General features: G+C 42.1%; 1 protein-coding gene across 1 annotated transcript in view; it reads left to right on the forward strand.

The window, feature by feature from the left end:
• Positions 1 to 20771, forward strand: part of iws1 (interacts with SUPT6H, CTD assembly factor 1) — a 48162-nt gene continuing 27391 nt past the window's right edge. The window contains exons 1-5 of the mRNA XM_080185418.1: positions 1 to 138; positions 11459 to 11574; positions 13089 to 13452; positions 15819 to 15878; positions 16536 to 17163. Of these exons, the coding sequence (XP_080041544.1) occupies positions 57 to 138; positions 11459 to 11574; positions 13089 to 13452; positions 15819 to 15878; positions 16536 to 17163 (1250 nt within the window). The 5' untranslated portion in view covers positions 1 to 56. The remainder of the gene's footprint in view (positions 139 to 11458; positions 11575 to 13088; positions 13453 to 15818; positions 15879 to 16535; positions 17164 to 20771) is intronic.

Raw genomic sequence — 20771 nt, forward strand, 5'->3', positions numbered from 1 at the left:
ACCAGGCCGCAGCGCCGCCTGTATTTGGCGAAAAGAGGCCGGGTGGACGGTGCGCGATGTCAGGGTTGAGCCGGAGCGGGTTGTCGACTTATCCCGCGGCCATGGATTTGGAGGATGAGTACTATCCGGATGGAGAAGGTAAGAACCGGGAGGGTGTGTTTGTTCGATCCCATTCCGCTGGTGAATGCGGAACCCCCAGTTTGACAGGCGGGCAGGGCCTTGATCCCGGGCCTGGGCTCCTGGTGCTCGAGCTGTGATCAGTTTACTGAGTTCAGTCTGTTTATGTCGGCCCGATGGAGCCCATACGATTCACAAACTTCAATCAACGACAGCCTACGTTTATATAGTTCCTTTAATGAAGTAACAGGGCGCTACCCAGGAGCATTATTAAAGGAACACTGACTAACGTCAAGATGTGTAAGGTATTAAAGCAGATGACGAAAATTGATCAGACAGGAAGGAGGGGAGAGAGAGATGTTCAGGGAGGGAATTCCAGAGCTTGGCACCTCGGTAGCAAAACGCGATTGCTAATCAAGGCATCAATAATAGAAGGAACCAAGATCACAGGATCATTTAGTTTTCAGATAATTGCGAAGCTGGAAGAGATCCATAATTGTGGTTATGTTGGTGGAAGGTGAGACTGGCAATCTCTTCTCCCGATTCTGTACACAGTTGAAATGTTGACATTCAACCAACTAAAACCATGTAGCCTCCACAGCACACTGAGTCATTAAGCACTCTGGCTTCTGAGTTAGAAGTTTGTAGGTTCAAGCCCTACTGCGGACAGTTCACGTTATCAAGACTCAGTGCAGCACTGAGGGAACTTTGGATTTAACAACTCATCCAAAAGTTGGATGAATTGTTGAATTCAAACTCCTGTCTGCTTTTTCAGCTGGAGGACAACATAATGTGGATACTGGAAATCTGAAGAGATACTGTAAACACCCAGCAGGTCAAGCAACATCAGTGGAGAGAGAGAAACATACTAATGTTTCAAACCAGAGATCTTTTGTCAAATTGAAAGCTGTTGGAAATTGACAGTTTTTATGCAGTTGCAGAACAAAGGGAAGATCTGTGATAGGTTAGAGGGCAGGATTGATCAAATGCCAAAAGGGATGATGGTATAGGCAAAAGTGAATAATAATGGGGCAGGAATTGAGACAAAAGATAGGTCTGGTGTTGTAGTTGGTTGTAGCAAAACAAAACAACTGAGGTGAGGGGAGCAGGGAAGGTTCTGTGGCAATAGAATGGCAGATAGATCTTGGACATAGAAACAGAGGAATTAGAAGTGAGAGTAGGGAATTCAAGCCCATTCTGCCATTCTATTTAATCATGGCTGATCTCCATCTTCTAATTCCACTTCCTTGCCTTTTCCCCAGAGCGTTTTATCCCACTTTTGATCAAATATTTATCTATCTCTTAAATCTATTGATTCATTCTGCATCCACTGCACTCTTGGGCTTTGAGTTTCATAGATTCACAGCCCTCTATGAGAAATAGCTTCTCATTACCTCTGTCTTTGACCTACCCCCTTTTTACTGTACAGCTATGACCTTTTGTCTTAGACTATTTTAGAAGAGGGAATGTTTAGTTAACACTTATTTCATCAATCCTGTTGAATATTTCAGGTATTTCAATCAAATCCCCCCCTCATTCTTGTGTACTCTAGTGAGTACAAGCCCAAGCTACTCAACCGCTCCTCATATGACAGCGACTTCAAACCTGGAATCAATCTCGTGAACCTCTTCTGAACCGCCGCCAGCGCCACTACATCCTTCCTCAAAAAAGATGACCAAAACTGAACACAATACTCCAAGTGTGGTCTCACCAACACCTTGAACAATTGTAACAACACTTCTCTACTCTTATACTCTAGATTCTTTGCAATAAATGCCAAGATTCTATTTGCCTTCCTTATAACGTTCTGCACCTGCATACTGGTTTTCTGAGACTTATGCACGTTACCCTGCTGGCTGTAAGAAATTCGTATCCCAAGCACTAGCCCAACACCACCATCACTCCCGATGGCACAGGTGCAACCATCGTCCGTTATCAACCTTTCCTTTGAGAGAAAATAAAAGCAGTGGTTAAGATTTAATGAGTTTAATTTAAAACTTAAATGAAACTCTCAGCTTTGAGATACCTGTTAGGAAGATGGGTTACTGACCTTTTCAGTTTCATTGAGCTTATTTGGAACAATGGTCATTAAGGGCAGAAGGGGTCAGCATAGGATGGAGATGTCAGGTGTGAAGTGCCAATCCTTAGCCATGCTTATGGACTGAATTTAGGTGTTCAGCAAAATGGCCACTCAATCTGCAAGTGATCTGCTTGATGTAGAGAACGCTGTATCATGAACGTGAAATACAGTGTATGCAACACGAAAACAGAAAATGCTGGAAAATCTCAGCAGGTCTGATAGAATCTGTGGGGAGAGAATAGAGCCAATATTTCGAGTCTAGATGACCCTTCACCAGAGCCAAAAGTTGAGTCTAGTGTTGTAGTTGGTTGCAGCAGAACAAAAATGAGGTGAGGGAAGATTGTTTTAAATTCCAGTATCCGCAGTATTTTGCTTTTATCTTAAGCACAGTATATACTAGATTAGAAGATGTATAAGTTCCAGGACTTATGTTTAGAGCATTGGATGGTGGGAAAGGAGGAGATGAAACCAAAGAGCTGCATCTCTTGTAAGTAATGGTGCCAGAGCCAAGGGAATGGCTGTTGGAGATGATATGTGTTGGTATTGGACAAATGGACTATGGTATTCTGGACCTTGGTGTCCAGCAACAAGAACAAGATTTTGTGATATTATTCAAAGGTGAGCTGGTGAATTTTTCCCTTTCCAATATTTATCCCATTACCAGCTTCCATTTTGTTTATAGAAGCTTTATGTAAATCGGCTGCATCTACTATATAGTGATGTATACATTTCATAAGTATTTCATTGTCTGAGGTATGTTGAAATGTTTTGAGGTTGTGAACACAGTTATGTAGATGCATTTTTTTTCCTGAGCTTCCTGCTACTTGTTCACTGCAGACGGTCCAATCTATTTGGCCCACAGCTTTGCAGGTTTAAATGGAAAGCACTTTTCCCTTCAGTGGCAGGGATATCCTTCTGATTCTATTTCTGAACCAGACTGGTTGTTAGTTAACAGCAGTGCTGTGGAGTCCTACAAGCTTACTCAGTTTAGGCAATTAGGGATATGTAATGAATGATGGCCTAGCCAGCAATGCCCACTTCCTGTGAATGAATGAAAAAATGTTTAAAATTACTTGGTCTGTTACGCACTGCGTTCTGCTCCCCTGTCATTAGATCATGTAATCTTACAGAAATCCCAACTCCAAAGATACCCCACCTTTAATGAGCAGAGACACTAAAATGTCATTAATCAATTGACAAGAACATGCGAGCCATCACTGACCCTGCACAGATAGCTTGCACCATCCAGTGAAGTGTTCCAATCAGTCGAGTGTTTGAGTTATGGTGACTGTTTGTGGATGTAAGGTATCCTGATTAAGTTCAGATAGCTTACAGATTGAATGTAGGTTAAAATTACTTTGCAAAAGTATGAAAAGTGACTACAAGATTTACAAAAGAAAAATCAAACTATTCATTAAGTAGTATAATCAATGGTTTATTAAACAATCTAGAATGAAGTTTGATTCAGCTAACCTGGCATTCTTTTATTTCAAAACGTGATAATGCTTGTAATCCTAGAATAGACACTTTCAGAGTCTTTAACTGGAAACAGTAGCTCTCAGTTATCCAAGCAACACCAGGCTTATTTATTGATGACAACTGCACAGCCATTAACTATTTATGGTTAAGGCAACTAGGTTAAATCAGAATAATTCCTGATTAATGTTATTAATAGCTTTCCTCAGACAGGCAGTCCGTCATCTTTTCAAAAACTTAAACTTAGTGCATCATTAACGATTGTATGAACAGAGAATTGAAGTGTTTATATTTCATGGTTTCCGCAGAATGTTCTCCATGTCAGGTGATTAAGCATATTGGATGAGCATAGTTAAGCAATATTTTGTGCAGGTTAAAAACACGTCAAGAGTTTTTTCAAATACCAAAGACACTTTGTGACTGTAGCTCAGACCTAAGTAGAAGAGAGGTCAGAGGAGGAGGCCCAAGGTGTTTTTAAGGAAGCTTTTGAAGGTGGGTATAGAAAGTGATGAATAGACAACTGTTGAGAGCTTAAGCCTTCCCAGGCAGACTTTGGACCCTTAACATACCAGATTGTGTGTGTGACTGCAAAAATTCTGAGACTTCGCAGTGATCAGTTTGCGCAGTTTTATGTGTAAGCATTCTGAAAATCATGGTCTGTGTTATAATTACTTTTGATATTGAGGCTAATTACTTTGTGTAGTTGATTTTTACTGATAGTTATCACTTTCCTGTGAAATGAACAGTATTACAGGCCTCCCCGTGTTGAGTTGTTTGTGTCACTTCTCACACTTAGTAATGCAAAAGCAGACTTTCATCTGTTCCCATAACAGTTTTTTCCCTGGAACAGATCAATAGCCTGTCACCAGAGGCTTATAGCTTGAAGGGGTGTCACTCTGCATGAGCATAGCTGACCGGGAGAGTCCCCGACTCTTACTGCCTGCTATTGGCATATTGAAAGAATTTTGCAGGTTGATATTCAACCCTTTTGGCTGCATTATGAACTCATCTTCCTTGGCCATCAAGTCCTTGGGTTGGGACTCAAAACCATGGCTTCTGATTCAGGCAATGATACTACCCACTGTGCTACAAGACCTCTGTTGCATTGAATGGTTGCAACATAATAGCTTATCAGTAGATTACAAATAAGTAATGTGATTTCGGCTGTATTAGCCTTATATTTTCTGTTTCAGTGACTATTTCAGCACTTGGTTGTTGTGTTGACGTCACGTTCATTTGTGCTTCCTCTGTGTGCTATTCGGATTGGTGGTTGGTGACTAGTGGAGTGCCCCAGGGGTCGGTGCTGGGACCCCAGCTATTTACCATTTATATAGATGATCTGGAGGAGGGAACCGAGTGTATGGTGTCGAAATTTGCTGATGACACCAAGATTGGTGGAATGGCAAATTGCGTGGAGGGTGTGGAGAGTCTGCAGAAGGATCTAGATAGGCTGGGCGAATGGGCCAGGAACTGGCAAATGGAATTTAATGTTGGCAAATGTGAGGTTGTCCACTTTGGTAGGAATAATGGTAGGAAGGATTATTACTTACGTGGAGAAAAACTGCAGCAGGCGACGGTGCAGAGGGACCTCAGGGTCCTTGTGCATGAGTCGTAAAAACCCAGCCTGCAGGTGCAGCAGGTGGTCAGGAAGGCGAATGGGATGCTGGCCTTCATTGCGAGGGGGATTGAATATAAAAGTAGGGAGGTCTTGCTGCAGCTGTATAGGGCACTGGTGAGGCCGCAGCTGGAGTACTGTGTGCAGTTTTGGTCGCTGCACTTACGCAAGGATATTTGGCCTTGGAGGGAGTGCAGAGGAGGTTTACTAGGCTGATACTGGAGTTGAGGGGGTTGAGGTATGAGGAGAGGCTGAATAAACTAGGCTTGTACTCGTTAGAGTTTAGAAGAATGAGGGGAGATCTCATTGAGACATATAAGATGATGAATGGGATGGATAGGATAGAGGTGGAGAGGCTCTTCCCGCTCAGAAAGGACAGTAGGACTAGAGGGCACAGCCTCAAGATAAAGGGAGGGTGGTTTAGAACGGAGTTGAGGAGGAACTTCTTCACTCAAAGGGTGGTGAATCTCTGGAATTCTCTGCCCGTTGAAGTGGTGGAGGCTGCCTCGCTAAATATTTTTAAGACGCGGGTTGATAGGTTTTTGATGGGCGAGGGGATTAAGGGTTATGGGGAGAGGGCGGGAATGTGGAACTGAGACACAACAGATCAGCCATGATCTTATTGAATGGCGGAGCAGGCTCGAGGGGCTAGATGGCCTGCTCCTGCTCCTATTTCTTATGTTCTTATGTACACGCTTGTACATTCCTCTCAAATCATCCCTGCACTTTTTGAACACTCACTGTTTCCCTTGCTGAGTCTCTTGCATCATTTCTTCAGTGTTTTTCTTCAATTTGAAGCCAAGATTGTTTCTTTGGCAATCTATTGCATCAATCTGTTGTTGTCTCAGGAGGATAGTATTCTGCTTAAGACACTGAAGAAATATGTTTGATATTGTAGAGTGCAATTTTATAAATATATATAAAATACACTACTGTATAATTAATTGTAAGTTTTGTGTCCATTGTTCTCAAATTTATTTATTAAATTATTCCTGTGTGGAATTCAGATTATTTTTTTTCTCCTCCTCCTCCACATTGCTATTGGTAAAAGACACCCATTTCTTGCTGAAGTCACAGGGAAGAATATCATGCTTGAATTAGGTTGGAATGGCTGTAATAATGCAATGAGGCTGGATGATTAAAACCTATGCTGCACAATAAGAGTGGTTGAAAAATGTTCAAGCAACAAAACTGTACTGTAGTCCTTGTGCTGTGGGTATTCCCATAGTACTGTTAGAAGAGGAATTCCAACAACACTGAGGAAGCAGTCAATATGTTGTGTGACTTGGAAGCGAACTTGCAGCTAGTGCTGTTCCCCTGTATCTGTTGGTCGTCTTCTTCTTAGTGGGACAGAATACAGATTTGGAAGGTGCTGTTGAAGTTGCTTTGCATAAGATACTGCTGCCACTTGTGCATCGATGATAGAAAGAGTAAACGTTTGATGTGGTAGATGGGCTGCCAATCAAGCAGTCTCCTTTGATCTGGGTGTCATTGAGTTTGATATTGTGGCTTCAATTGTTCAGGCTAGTGATGAGTAAACCATCACACTATTGATGTGCATTTGAGATGGTGGAGTAAGGAAATGGGTTACTCATAGCAGAATTCCCAGCTTTTGACATGCTCTTGAAACCACAGTATTCTGGTCAATGGCAATGCTGAGGACAGTTCGATCCCTTGAGCCTGCTCTGTCAGTCAGTAAGACCATGGCTGCTCAGATTGTGGTGTCGACTCCATTTTTGTGTTCTTGTCAGTCAAAGATTTGTCTAACTCAGCCTTGAATATATTCAGCTATCCAACTTCTACTGCTCTGGGATAGAGAATTCCAAAGATTTAACAATCCTGTGAGGGAAGATTTCCTCTTCTCTCTTAAATGGGAGACCCCTTATTCTGAAACTGTGCTACCTAGTTCTAGATTCCTCCACGAGGAAAACATCCTCTCAGTATCCATATGTCAAACCCCCTGAGAATTTTATATGTTACAATAAGATGAACTCTCATTCTTAAGTCATAAGAACATAAGAAATAGGAGCAGGAGTAGGCCAACTAGCCCTTTGAGCCTGCCCCGCCATTCAATAAGATCATGGCTGATCTGTTGTGGCTCAGTTCCACATTCCCGCCCTCTCCCCATAACCCTTAATCCCCTCTCTTATCAAAAACCCATCAACCCGCGTCTTAAAAATATTTAGCGAGGTAGCCTCCACCACTTCAACGGGCAGAGAATTCCAGAGATTCACCACCCTTTGAGTGAAGAAGTTCCTCCTCAACTCCGTTCTAAACCGCCCCCCCTTTATCTTGAGGCTGTGCCCCCTAGTCCTACTATCCTTTCTGAGCGGGAAGAGTCTCTCCACCTCTATCCCATCCATCCCATTCATCATCTTATACGTCTCAATGAGGTCTCCCCTCATTCTTCTAAACTCTAACAAGCACAAGCCTAATTTATTCAGCCTCTCCTCATAGCTCAACCCCCTCAACTCCGGCATCATCCTCCAAATGACTGTAGACCAAGCCTGCTCAACCATTCTTCAAGACAACCCTTGAGCCAAGGAATCAACCTAGTGAACCTTCCCTGACCTGTCTCCAATGGAAGTATATCCCTCTATAGATAAGGAGACTAAAACTATCTGATGTACTCTGTGTGGTCTCACCAACACCTTGTATAGTTGTAGCGAGACTTCCTTTTTACACACCATTTCCCTTGCTATAAAAGAGAATATTCAATTGGCTTTCCTAGTTTTACCTGCATACTAATTTTTTTTTGAGAGACATATATGCAGTATTCGGTTTCTTTTCTCACCATTTAAATGATATTCCGTTTTTCCATTCTTCCTACCAAGTAGACAACTTCTCATTTTCCCACAGTACACTCCAGTTGCCAAATTTTAGCGCATGCGCTTTAACTATCTGCATCCCTTTGCAGACTCTGTACCTTCCTCACAACTTGTTTTCCTACCTATATTCATATCGTCAGCAAATTTGGCTGCAGTGCACTTCATCCAGGTCATTAATATAGATTGTAGATGGAATGTAACTTCTCTAGTTTTGGATATTTAGGACCAAGGCATTTCTGGATTTTGATGTATTTTGTATTTTAGAATAACATTAGGATGCTCAACCATAACTTTAATTCCTATCTAATTGGCTGACTTTTCTTGCTTTGTCATTTATTTTATCTCTCTCTCTCCCTCACCTGCAGTCTTCCACTGAAATAGCCAAAGGCTGTGACACTTACTTTCAGCAGCTAATATTCTTTCCCTTCCTAGAAGCTCCATAATTTAAATGTGGAATGATACACAGTAGAATTAAGATTATTAGAATAGCTGTAGTGGTCATTAGAACATAGAACCCTACAGTACAGAAACAGGCCCTTCGGCCCATCGAGTCTGCACCGATCACAATCCCACCCAGGCTCTATCCCCATATCCCTACACATTTACCCTCTAACCTATATATCCCAGGACACTAAGGGGCAATTTTAGCATGGCCAATCAACCTAACCCGCACACCTTTGGACTGTGGGAGGAAACTGGAACACCTGGAGGAAACCCACGCAAACACGAGGAGAACATGCAAACTCCACACAGACAGTGACCTGAGCCAGGAATCGAACCCAGGTCCCTGGAGCTGTGAAGCAGCAGTGCTAACCACTGTGCTACCATGCCACCCCTTTACTTTCACTATTTTGCAATTTTGTTACAGTGCCATGAGTAGTGAGTATAAAAGTTGCGTGAGCCTGCTCAAAAAGATTCTGTAAATCAGGTATTTCTGGATATATGGACCGGAAAGACTATAGTTGAGGCGCGGCATTGTTCCCTGTAACATCTCATTAGTTACTGCCAACCTGAAAATGACTCCTTTATCATGACTTTTTTGTTAGAGAGCCAATCCTCTGTCCATGCTACTATATTATCTTCAATGCTATGAACTTTTATTTTGTGCAGATTTTTTGGAAATCCAAATGCACTACATCTACTGGTTCCCTCTTTATCCACCCTCTTGTTACATCCTCAAAAAATTCTATTAAATTTATCAAACAGAATTTCCTAATCAAAACCATGTTGCTAGTCCCTCCTTAATGAATTCCAGCATTTTCCAAATGATAGATGTTAGGCTAGCTGGCCTTTCTGACTTCTTCCTTGAATAAGAGTGTTCGCAAGGATATTTTGGCCTTGGAGGGAGTGCAGAGGAGGTTTACTAGGCTGATACCGGAGTTGAGGGGGTTGAGCTATGAGGAGAGGCTGAATAAACTAGGCTTGTACTCGTTAGAGTTTAGAAGAATGAGGGGAGATCTCATTGAGACGTATAAGATGATGAATGGGATGGATAGGATAGAGGTGGAAAGACTCTTCCCGCTCAAAAAAGACAGTAGGACTAGGGGGCACAGCCTCAAGATAAAGGGGGGGCGGTTCAGAACGGAGTTGAGGAGGAACTTCTTCACTCAAAGGGTGGTGAATCTCTGGAATTCTCTGCCCGTTGAAGTGGTGGAGGCTGCCTCGCTAAATATTTTTAAGAAGCGGGTTGATGGGTTTTTGATAAGAGAGGGGATTAAGGGTTATGGGGAGAGGGCGGGAAAGTGGAACTGAGCCACGACAGATCAGCCATGATCTTATTGAATGGCGGGGCAGGCTCGAAGGGCCAGATGGCCTACTCCTGCTCCTATTTCTTATGTTCTTATGTTCTTATACGGGCTTTTTCAATCCACTGGGCCTAGAATTTTTTGGAAGATTTTAATCAATGCATTCGCTATCCCAACAGCCAATTTCTTTAACACCCTACGATGTAAGCCATCAGGTTCAGGAGATTTGGGAAGCTTTAGTTCCAGTAGTTTGTTTCCTACTTTTTCTCTAGTGATTGCTTTAAATTCTTCCCTCCCTTTTGTCCCTTGACCTTTTCTAATTATTGTATATTTAATGGTGTCTTCTGCCATGAAGACAATTAAGTTATTTGTTCAGAAATTCTGGCATTTCCTTGTTTCTTATTATACTGCATTCTCATCCTCTGAGGAATCAATGTTTATTTTAGCCACTCTTTTTATGTACTTGATATATAGTGCAAATGCTGAGGCTCCTCCTTTTAGATTCCCATTCCTCTCTCACTTGTTGTCATGTCTCCTGACCCTGATTACAGTGGGCAGGGAAAGGACATACACAGGACTGGTAATAGGAGTGTCTGAGTCATTGTTGAAAATTATGGTTCTGTGAGTATACCAGGTTGTTGCTGAGTAGTCTGTAGGCCAGCTCGCCCAATTTCCCAGAAAGCTACAGATGTTAGTGAGGAGGACTCTGCAGGGTTGACTGATCTAGTTGTGCCTTTGTCATGTCAGATAGTGAGATTGATGCCAGGTAGTCTGTCTAATTTTATTCAACTTTTTCATAGCGGTTTGTTGCAATTAAGTGGCTTGCTGGGCCATTTGCTGGGGATGGCACAGTGGTTAACACTGCTGCCTCATAGTGCCAGGAACCCGGATTTGATTCCTGGCTTGGGACATTGTCTGTGCTGAGTCTGCACGTTCTCCCTGTATCTATGTGGTTTCCTCCCGCAGTCTGAAAGGCGTGCTGGTTAGGTGCATTTGCCATCATAAGTTCTCCCTCAATGTATCTGAACAGGCCCTGGAGCATGGTGACTCAGGAATTTTCACAGTAACTTCATTGCAGTGTTAATGTATGACTACTTGTGACACTAATAAATAAACTTGAAACATTTCAGGGAGCAGTTGAGTCAAGTACAGAGTCACATGTATGCCACCCTGGAAAAGGATCCAGATTTCCTTCCCTGAAGGGCATCAGTGAACCAGATGGGTTTATTTTTATAACAAACTGATGGTTTTGTGGTTGCCATTGCTAATGCTAGCTTGCTATTGTAGACTTATTTAATTTAATTTCCCTTGCTGAAGTGATGGCGTTTAAATTCACTTCTCTGGGTATTAGCAACATAACATTAGACTCGTGTACCTGCTGTTTTGACAGTGCTCAAATTCATCCTTACTGAGTCCAGTAGGAAAAACATAGGAAAATAAAGAACAAACTGTCATCTCAGGCCATCCTGAAATGCTTCATAACCAATGGATACTTCTGACTGTGTTGGTTATGTGCACTAGAGTATTGGGAGGGCTGTGATAGTGACATATGCTAGCAGTGGTACTGTGGCAGTGACTGTTGCTTTACTTCAAATAGATGATGGTGGAGCAACACCAGTACAGGATGAACATAATTCAGACTCAGATGATCAGGAAGATTCGACCGAATACCGTGCTGCATCTGAAGGCAGCAGCGTGGGACATCAATCTGAGGTAAGAGACACATTTGACATTCTGGTCACTTCCATGTTTTAACGCACTATAGTTGGTCACTCGAGGCTAACAGATGCGGGCCCAAGTGTGTCTGGAACATAACTGGTTTTGCCATATTTCAGCAAATTTGGCTGGAACTCATCAAATGCTCTGAAATCTCCCAAAACAAAGCATTACTCTTGGATCATCCTGGAACACACATAACTTGTGGCTTCATTTCCCCAAGTTTCCCTGGAATAAGAAAAATGATGCGCCCAATAAGCAATTCTCAACATCTTATTCAACTGTGAGCTGAACTTTGGACTCATACCCTGTATACCGCAAGGCTATTCTACTACTGTCTCCATAACATTGCTTGTTTCTACCCCTGCCTCAGTCTATGTGCTTCATTCATTCATGCTTTGTCTTGTTCTAGTGCTCTCCTAGCCAACCTCTCTTTCAATTATGCTCTATCTACTTCAGCTGTTCCAAAGCTCTGTTGTTCGTATCCTGTCCTATGAAAAGTTTTGGTCACTCCTCTGCTTGCTGACCTATTTTGACTTCTGCAACCCCAATCCTTCCAATTTAAAATGTTCATACTTTAGTTTAAATCATAATGATCTTTGACCTCCCTGTCCTACTGTCCTCTCAAAACTTTCTGATCCTCTGACTTGGGATTATTGCATACGCCAGTCCCACTCACTTTCATCCTGTCACTGGCTACCTTGCCTTCAGCTGCCTAGGACCCACATTCTGGAATTTCCTCTACACCCTTTCGTCCTTCACTAACTCAACCCACCTAATGCCATGTTTGCTGACTCTTTATTCATTTTTGTTTAATTTGACCTCTTGGATATTCTGTTCTCTATAAGGCACTATATGCAAGTTGCTGTTCACCTAGAAGCTGCAATACATCTGCTGAAACTGTAATTTTTAATTTGTCAGGATTTGGTCCTGAAGTTTATGGGTTAAAAATGGCACAATGCAGCTGCGTGCATGGAAAGAACTGTTAATATTTGGAATAGCAAGATTTCCTGATAACCTCTGCATAAAGACACCACCTGGTTTGATGTTGAGGCATATAGTTCATGTTTGGTCTTTTCCTACCGCCCTGTCCTCACCTTAAATTTAAGATCTCTTCCTCAAGCTGTTCATGATCTCATCAAATCTATCTCCATAACCTCCTCTACCTTTCATCCCTTTCCTCTCATAATCCTTTCCTTTAATGCATTCCCCACTCACTCTTATCTCTCTTCAATGTTAGAATTTTAGTCTCATCAGTCCTACAGTTTGCAACTTCATTCCTAAACAGCTCTACTTCTCTGCCAGTCTTTCTATCTTCAAAAGCCTTTTCATAGCCTGTGTGTTCAATAAATCTTCCAAGTCATTCTTTATAATTTGCCCTTTTTGACTGGGTGTCCTCCCTTTCCTTTTAGTTTCTCATTTTTTCCAACTCCATTGTTAAAGGCACTCCAAAAAGGAAAGTTTTTTTAAGAGCCCAATCTGTGCAAGTTTTCATACTGCTTCTGTTTCAGGATGAAAGCCACAAAGAAGATCAGAGCGATGCAGAAGGCAATGACATCCCTGGCCGCCCACAAAGCAGAGAAGACAACCATGTTAGCAGTGATTCTGAGAGTGAGGAACCCAGGAAGGCTGCCAGCCCTGAGCAATCAGATGATGAAGCAGGCAGCGATAAAGAGAATCACTCCATAAATGAAGAAAGCAGCAGAGAGCGAGAAGGGAGCCGCGATAGAATGAATGATACAGACAGTGAGAAAGATGCGAGAATATCACCCGAGCGCAATGAGAGCCGAGGGGCCAGTGATGACGACGGCCCTGTGCCTCACAGAGCATCCAACAGCGATGATGAGCAGGACGAGGAAGAGAGGGAGGGAACAGGTATGTACCGGTTAATGGAAATCTGCCATGTTTCGATAATTCCTCGAAGTATACAGGTTTAGAAAAGACTCCTGCATTTAATCTGTTCTGGTTCATGTGTCTAATGATTATCACGAGAACTAACAGATCTTTAATTCAATCGCTGATTATAATGTTGAGTACTTACTAATCTTATCCTTAGTATATATCCTAATTAATATATCCTTCCCCAGCATTTATCACTGATACAGAATAGTAGGGGTTCATTAACTGTTCATGAATAATTCCCTATGATATATAAATGGTTACCTTTCTCTCTTAAGCGTATCTAGAAATTGTCACAGTTAATCTCTCATTCCTTCTCTATCAAATATTCCTCCAAGCACTAATCCAACACTCTCTTGATAACAGTCAGCCCTGTTCCATATGCCCTTATGTGGTTACGCCGGCATTGGACTGGGATAAACACAGTAAAAAGTCTGACAACACCAGGCTTAAGTCCAACCGATTTATTTGATAGTAAGCTCACAAGCTTTCGGGGTTTGTCCCTTCGTCAAGTGAATGGAGAGTTCTGGCCTCAGACAGAGCGTATAAAGCACAGACAGTTTACAGATTACTGATTAGAATGTGAATCTTTACACCTAACCTGCTGTTCAAGTCCTAAAGTGGCTGACAATGTGAGTGGAAGGAGCAGTGATCACAGGTTAAAGAGATGTGTATTGTCTCCAGACAGTGCAGTAAGTGAGGTTTTGCAAACCCAGGCAAGTCATGGGGGTTACAGGTAGTGCGACATGAACCCAAGATCCCTGTTGAAACCGTCCTCATGTGTGCGGAACTTGGCTATCAGGTCAGAGGCTTCCTGTTGGCGAACACTTCAGTGGTCACGGGCATTCAGCCTCTGACCTTCGGGTAAGCATTCTCCAAGGCGGCCTTCATGACGCATGACAGCGCAGAGTCGCTGAACAGAGACTGATAGCCAAGTTCCGTACACATGAGGACAGTCTCAACAGGGATCTTGTGTTCATGTCGCACTACCTGTAACCCCCGTGACTTGCCTGGGTTTGCAAAACCTCACTTACTGTACTGTCTGGAGACAATACACATCTCTTTAACCTGTGATCATTGCTCTTTCCACACACATTGTCAGCCACTTTAGGACTTGAACAGCAGGTTAGGTGTAAAGATTTGCATTCTAATCAGTAATCTGTGAACTGTCTGTGCTTTATATGCTCTGTCTGAGGCCAGAACTCTCCATTCACCTGACGAAGGGACAAACCCCGAAAGCTTGTGAGTTTACTATCAAATAAATCGGTTGGACTTAAACCTGGTGTTGTCAGACTTTTTACCATATGCCCTTTTCAGATATCTATCAATATAAAAGTAATATACTGTGGATGCTGGAAATATTCAGTATGTCAGGCAGCATCTGTGGAGAGAGAAGCAGAGTTACTAATTCAGGCTGGTAACCTTTGGCCCTGTTCAGTAACACAGGTCTAGGGGATCAGTATTACCTCCCTATCCTGTGCCACACCCTCACCCCACAATTTTAATGCAATTATGAATGGCATTTCTTGATTGTATAACCCACAGTTGACGAAAAGGTCCTTCGGGGACTCTGCACCCAGAAGCGGTTTTACTTTAAACTAGGCTGATTAGCCAAGCTCATGTTAACGCTTATATCTCTATGGAGGTTAATTGTGGGCAGATTTTTAGATACACTGAACATATAAACGTAACAAGGAAATATTATAGGGAATTGCTCATGAGCAGTTAATGAGCCTGTTAGCTTTTTATGTGATAAATGCTAAGGGAAGTAAATATTTAAGAGTGGAACAGGACACTGCTCTTAGTATTATAACCAGTGGTAGAACTAAAGATCTGTTGGCTCACAGGTTCCATAGACACTTTGTCCTCCAGAAATCGTCCAAAGAGTCACATTTCACATGAACCTAAATGTATGTTTGCACGTCATTCTTCCAGGAGCTTAACCTGCCATTGTCTGGTGTGCAATTGCCAGCAAAGATTACAGAATGGAACCAGGGACTGAGAACCTTGCTGAATATTTCATCCCTCTGACGCTAGTTGCAGTGTCGAACTATCTCCCAAGCTAAGATTCACTAACCAAGCACAAACCACCAATAAAAAAATTGCTATGTATAGTGCTGCTCAAGTGGTACCTTTCACTGCATAGCCATCATTGAAACCGCAACTAAAATAATTTATACAAAAATAGGAAAAGATATCCAGAAAGGTACTATGTTATTTGCTCTGCTAGAGAACTGGCAGAAATGCAGTGGGCTGAATAATCACTTACTTTCTGTCAATTTCCATCATTGATATTTGGATTTTTTTTGTGAAGTTTCTAACACATGGGTGGTCTATTTCAGTGAAGAGGAAGAAACCAATTCTATCTGACAGTGAGGATGAGAAAGAAGAAATAAACAAGTGTGAGTATTCAGAATGGCTTCCATGAGTCATGAGTTTGCATGGTACGCAGTTTTCAATACTGAGAATGTAGACCTGCCTCAATGTCACTGGAAAATTTGCCATTTCTAATGGCAATCTCTGTTTATGAACATGTTGTATATGAAATTCAGCCAGTTTTGGTCTTGGGTTTCAAATGTGCCCAGGTTTTGGCCTGTGTTCATTGCCCCGTTCAGGCTTCACTTTATTTTCAGCTGTGATATCATTCTCTCACAAGGTGTCATGACTTAACAATAACCATAATACATAGGAGCAGAGGTAGGCCATTCAGCCCATCGAGTCCACTCCACCATGCAATAAAATAATAACTGATCTGACATGATCATCCTCAACTTCACTTTCCTGCCGTATCCCCGTAACAATAAATTTCATCACAACTTTCATCACATGGATTTTTTAGGAACTGCTTTCCAAGGTGCAATTTGGAGCCATTCCCCATGGTGTAGGGGTTAATACATCCAATGGTGAGTAATCTACACTTTAATTCTTGGAATGTCGTGTTTTTAGGATGATGGGGACATTATATGGTTGTGTCATTCACAGTCCCCGTTTTTAAAAAAAAGAACCTGATCCAATGCACAAGACTGGTCTAAGTGAGATGTTCCTTTCCTTTCCCACAGCTGCAAAGAAAATTCGAGTGATGTCAGACAGCGAGGACTCAGACAGTGACTTTTCCCCCACCAAGAAAAAGCTCAATGCCTCAGGCGGGGAGGAATCAGACAGTGACGCTAGTGATGTGAAGAGAAAGCAACCTGCCTCAGCTGGCGAAGATTCAGATAGTGATGCTGATATTGCTACAGCAAAGCGTGTCATTTCAGACGATGACAATTCTGATGATGATGCTGACACGTCCAAATCTAAGCGGGTTGTCTCGGATGTCGATGACTCAGACAGTGACTCCAACGCCCGTGTGAAAAAGCAGGTTGTTTCTGATGCCGAGGATTCTGGTAGCAACATGGGTGTTAAGAAAAAGCAGGTCTTCTCCAATGATGAAGATTCAGAGAGTGACACCGCTCCTAAGAAAAAACATGTTGTGTCAGAGGACGAGGACTCTAACTCAGACAATGATGCCCCTGCTAAAAAAAAACGCATAGTTTCTGCTGGTGAGGATTCTGACAGTGAAGTGGAACCAGAAAAGCGAGAGTCTAATGGTGTCTTATCTGACAGTGACGAGGACGAGGAGAATAAGGAACCCTCCCAAAAAGCCGAATCTGGCCTGTTTGGCAGTGACAGTGACTCTGAAGATGAGTAAGTGATAGTGAAATACAACAGTATGAGTATTGCAGACTCATGCTGCAATTGCCTGATTATCCATACCAAATGGCTTTAAAGTTAGCTCAGTGAAAACTAGTCAGAATGTGGACATTTCATACTTTTCCCAGTTAAACTGTGCATAACATCCAGCAGTACAATACTCTCTGTGGGCTTTCCAAATGTAGACTGTCTAATACTAGGCTAAAGTATTGATAAGTAACGCCCAATTTACAGCTTAACCCTAATATGCCACCGGGATAAGGTAACAGAGCTGTCACTATCACCCTGAGCTTACAGCTTGGTGAGTATCAGCCTGTACCAGGATGGGAGAAATTTAGAAACGTGGTTTGCAGCATGTAAGGAGGCCATTTGACCCATTATGTCTGCGATCCTCTTTCTGAGAGTTGTTGCAGACCCAATGAGTCAGATGTTCTTTTTCTGCACTAAAGGGATTCTATGGTTCCATCTAACCTGCACATCTTTGAACTGTGAAACCTGAACACCTGGAGGAAACCCATGCAGACACGAGGAGAATGCGTAAACTGAACACAGTGTCACCCAAGGCCAGAATCAAACCCTGGCATTGTGAGATGGCAGTGCTAACTACTGTGCCACCATGCCTTAGTATCCTCAGCAGTGTAGTCATGTAGTTCCTGTAATGCAGTAGCCAGAGTTACATTGAGCACTCTTGCTGTGGTTTTACTGGTAGTCAAGCAGAATCTCACTGCTCCTGTAGTCGGTTCCACAGCGAGTAAAAAGTATCTTTCTTGCCCACTTGACCACTTTTTCTACTTTGTCAATTTTAAGCATCAGTGACATGCATTCTGTTCCTCTACCCTTCTCATTAATCTACTATTTATTGTATGAATCAAGCATCACAACAGATACTCTATTTCAGAACTTGAATATTATTGAAAAGGAGACTTGCAGGACAGACTCAAGAATATTGAATTTCAAAGGGAACAACAATTTATACTGCATGGGAAAAGAATGCTGATTGGTTGGCAAGTGGTCTCTGATCATTGAGGCATTCTCATGGGGAATGCACCCTTTTCCCCATGACGATGCCTTGATGATCAGTCCACTTGCCAACCAATTGGCGTCCTTTTCTTAGGCAGTATAAATCATTATTCTTTTTGAAATATGGTAATTTAGCATCTGTTCTGATGAATGCAAGATGAAAAGATCCTACAGCATGTCTCTTTTTTCAGCCTCAGAAGAAGTGAATCATTGTATTTTCCCATAATCCATTTATATTACTTCATTGAAGAAACTCACTGACCTCTAAGCAGTAATGGGGCATGATATATGAAACCCTCTGGTAGAAGCAGTGCAGTATATGAACTTTTAGTTATAATTCCATCAGAACTCCTCAATTATATTCCAGCCTGTAAGTAACTTCAAGGTATCCGCTCTTCTATATGTAAGCAATCTTACCTGTTGCTTAGATTGAAACCCATATCTCTCTTCTGGCTATTAGTTGTTTTTGCTTGCTCATTTTTCTGACAATTTTAGACAATAGGCTATCATTCAGACAGAAGCGTTAGCAGATCGCTGACGATTCTGCATTTTGCACAAGCCCGATGGGTTCCATTGTGTCTATTAACCCTAGTCTGCCTGCTCTTGATAGCCATGTTCAACTATTGCTGCATTGCAAGAATGTCTTTCAGACTTCCTGCTTTGAGGAGTATGTTGTAACCTGCTGTCATTGGTGAATTTTCTATGTTCCTCTAGATATTCCTCTGTTTTCTCTTGCTGTTTCTGTTCCTGATCCTAGCTTCCATTCGTTGTTTTAACGTTCTTCAGTTAATCCTGTGTAGTGCTGGACATAGGGACAGGAGTTGGCTGTTCAGCCATTCAAACCTGCTCTGTCTTTTAATTAGATCATGGTTGATCTTCTAACTCAATGGCATCTTTCTGCCTTATCCTTTGAGGTTATTGCTTTCCATAAACGTATCCATCTCTGCTTGGAATATACTCAATGACAAAGCCTCCACATGCTCAAGGGTAGAGAATTCCAAAGATTTATCACCCTCTGACTGAAGAAATTTCGCCTCATGTTTGTCCTCAATTACCCCTTATTCTGAGATTGTGTCCCTTGATTCAAGACCCCCTCAGCCAAGGGAAACATCCTTCTGCATTTATTCTCTTGAACCCTATGAGAGTTTTGTATATTCAATATGATCACCTTTCGCTCTTATAAACTCGAAAGAACACAAGCCCAGTTTCCTTAATTTCTCTTCATAGAACAACATTAACATCCATCCCTAAGATTAAGTCTGGTGAACCTTGGCTACACTCCTATGGCCAATATATCCCTCCTTAAGTAAGGAAACCCAAACTGCGCACAACACTCAAGGTGTGGTCTCATCAAGACGCTATACAACTGCAGCAGGACTTCCTTATTCCTACACTCAAATCCCTTTGCAATAAAGACTAATATTTGTCCCTAATTGTTTGCTGCACTTGCTATTTAAGTTTCAGTGACTTATGAACAACAAAATTGGATTTTCCTAATCTCTCCCCGTTTGAGGAATACTTTGTATTTCTGTTTTGATACTTTCACATTTTTCCACATGATATACCATCTGACAAGCTCTTGTCCGCTCACTTAGTCTGTCTAAATCTCCTTTTAAGCCCCTTTGCATCCTTTTCATAACTCATGTTCCCATTAACTTTTGAGTCATTAGCAAACTTGAAAATATAACATTTGGTCCTCACATTCAGATCATTGATTTAGATTGCGAACAGCTGGAGCCCAAGTACTGATCCTTGCAGTTCCCCTCTAGTCACAAACTGCCAACCTGAGAATAATAGGTTGATTCCTACTCTCTCTTTTTTGTCCATTAACCAATCCTCAGTCCGTGCTAATATATTTTCCGCAATCCCATGAGCTCTAATTTTGTTTACTAACCTTGTGGAGGATCTTATCAAAAGTCTTCTGAAAATACATATACACCATATCTGTTGGTTATCCCTTATCTATTCTGTGAAATAACATCCTCAAAGACTTCCAACAGGTTGACAAACATTGATGAGCATTTTTCCTACTAGTGATGTTAGACTGACAGATTGCATAATTCTATTTTCTCTTTTTTTCCATTTCTTGGTTCTCCTTTGTTAAATTTTAAAATGCTCTCAACCCTCACTTACTACTATTTTATTTGATCATGGATCATAGAAACCCTACAGCACAGTAAGAGGCCATTCGACCTATTGAGTCTGCACTGACCACAATTCCACCCAGGCCCTGCCCCATATCCCTACATATTTACCCACTAATCCCTCTAACCTATACATCTCAGGACACTAAGGGCAATTTTTTTTTTAGCACGGCCAATCAACCTAACCCGCACATCTTTGGACTGTGGGAGGAAACCGGAGCACCCGGAGGAAACCCACGCAGACACGAGGAGAATGTACAAACTCCACACAGACAATGACCCAAGGCGGGAATTGAACCCAGGTCTCTGGAGCTGTGAAGCAGCAGTGCTAACCACTGTGCTACCATACCGCCCAAACGTTGGCAACCTTATATGCCTCTTTCTTTGATCTGCTAGAATCCTTAACTTCATTTGTTAGCCATGGTTGGATCACCTTGC

The sequence above is a fragment of the Carcharhinus amblyrhynchos genome, chromosome 3, assembly GCF_965287045.1.
Source record: "Carcharhinus amblyrhynchos chromosome 3, sCarAmb.v2.hapA, whole genome shotgun sequence".
Lineage (NCBI taxonomy): Eukaryota > Metazoa > Chordata > Chondrichthyes > Carcharhiniformes > Carcharhinidae > Carcharhinus > Carcharhinus amblyrhynchos.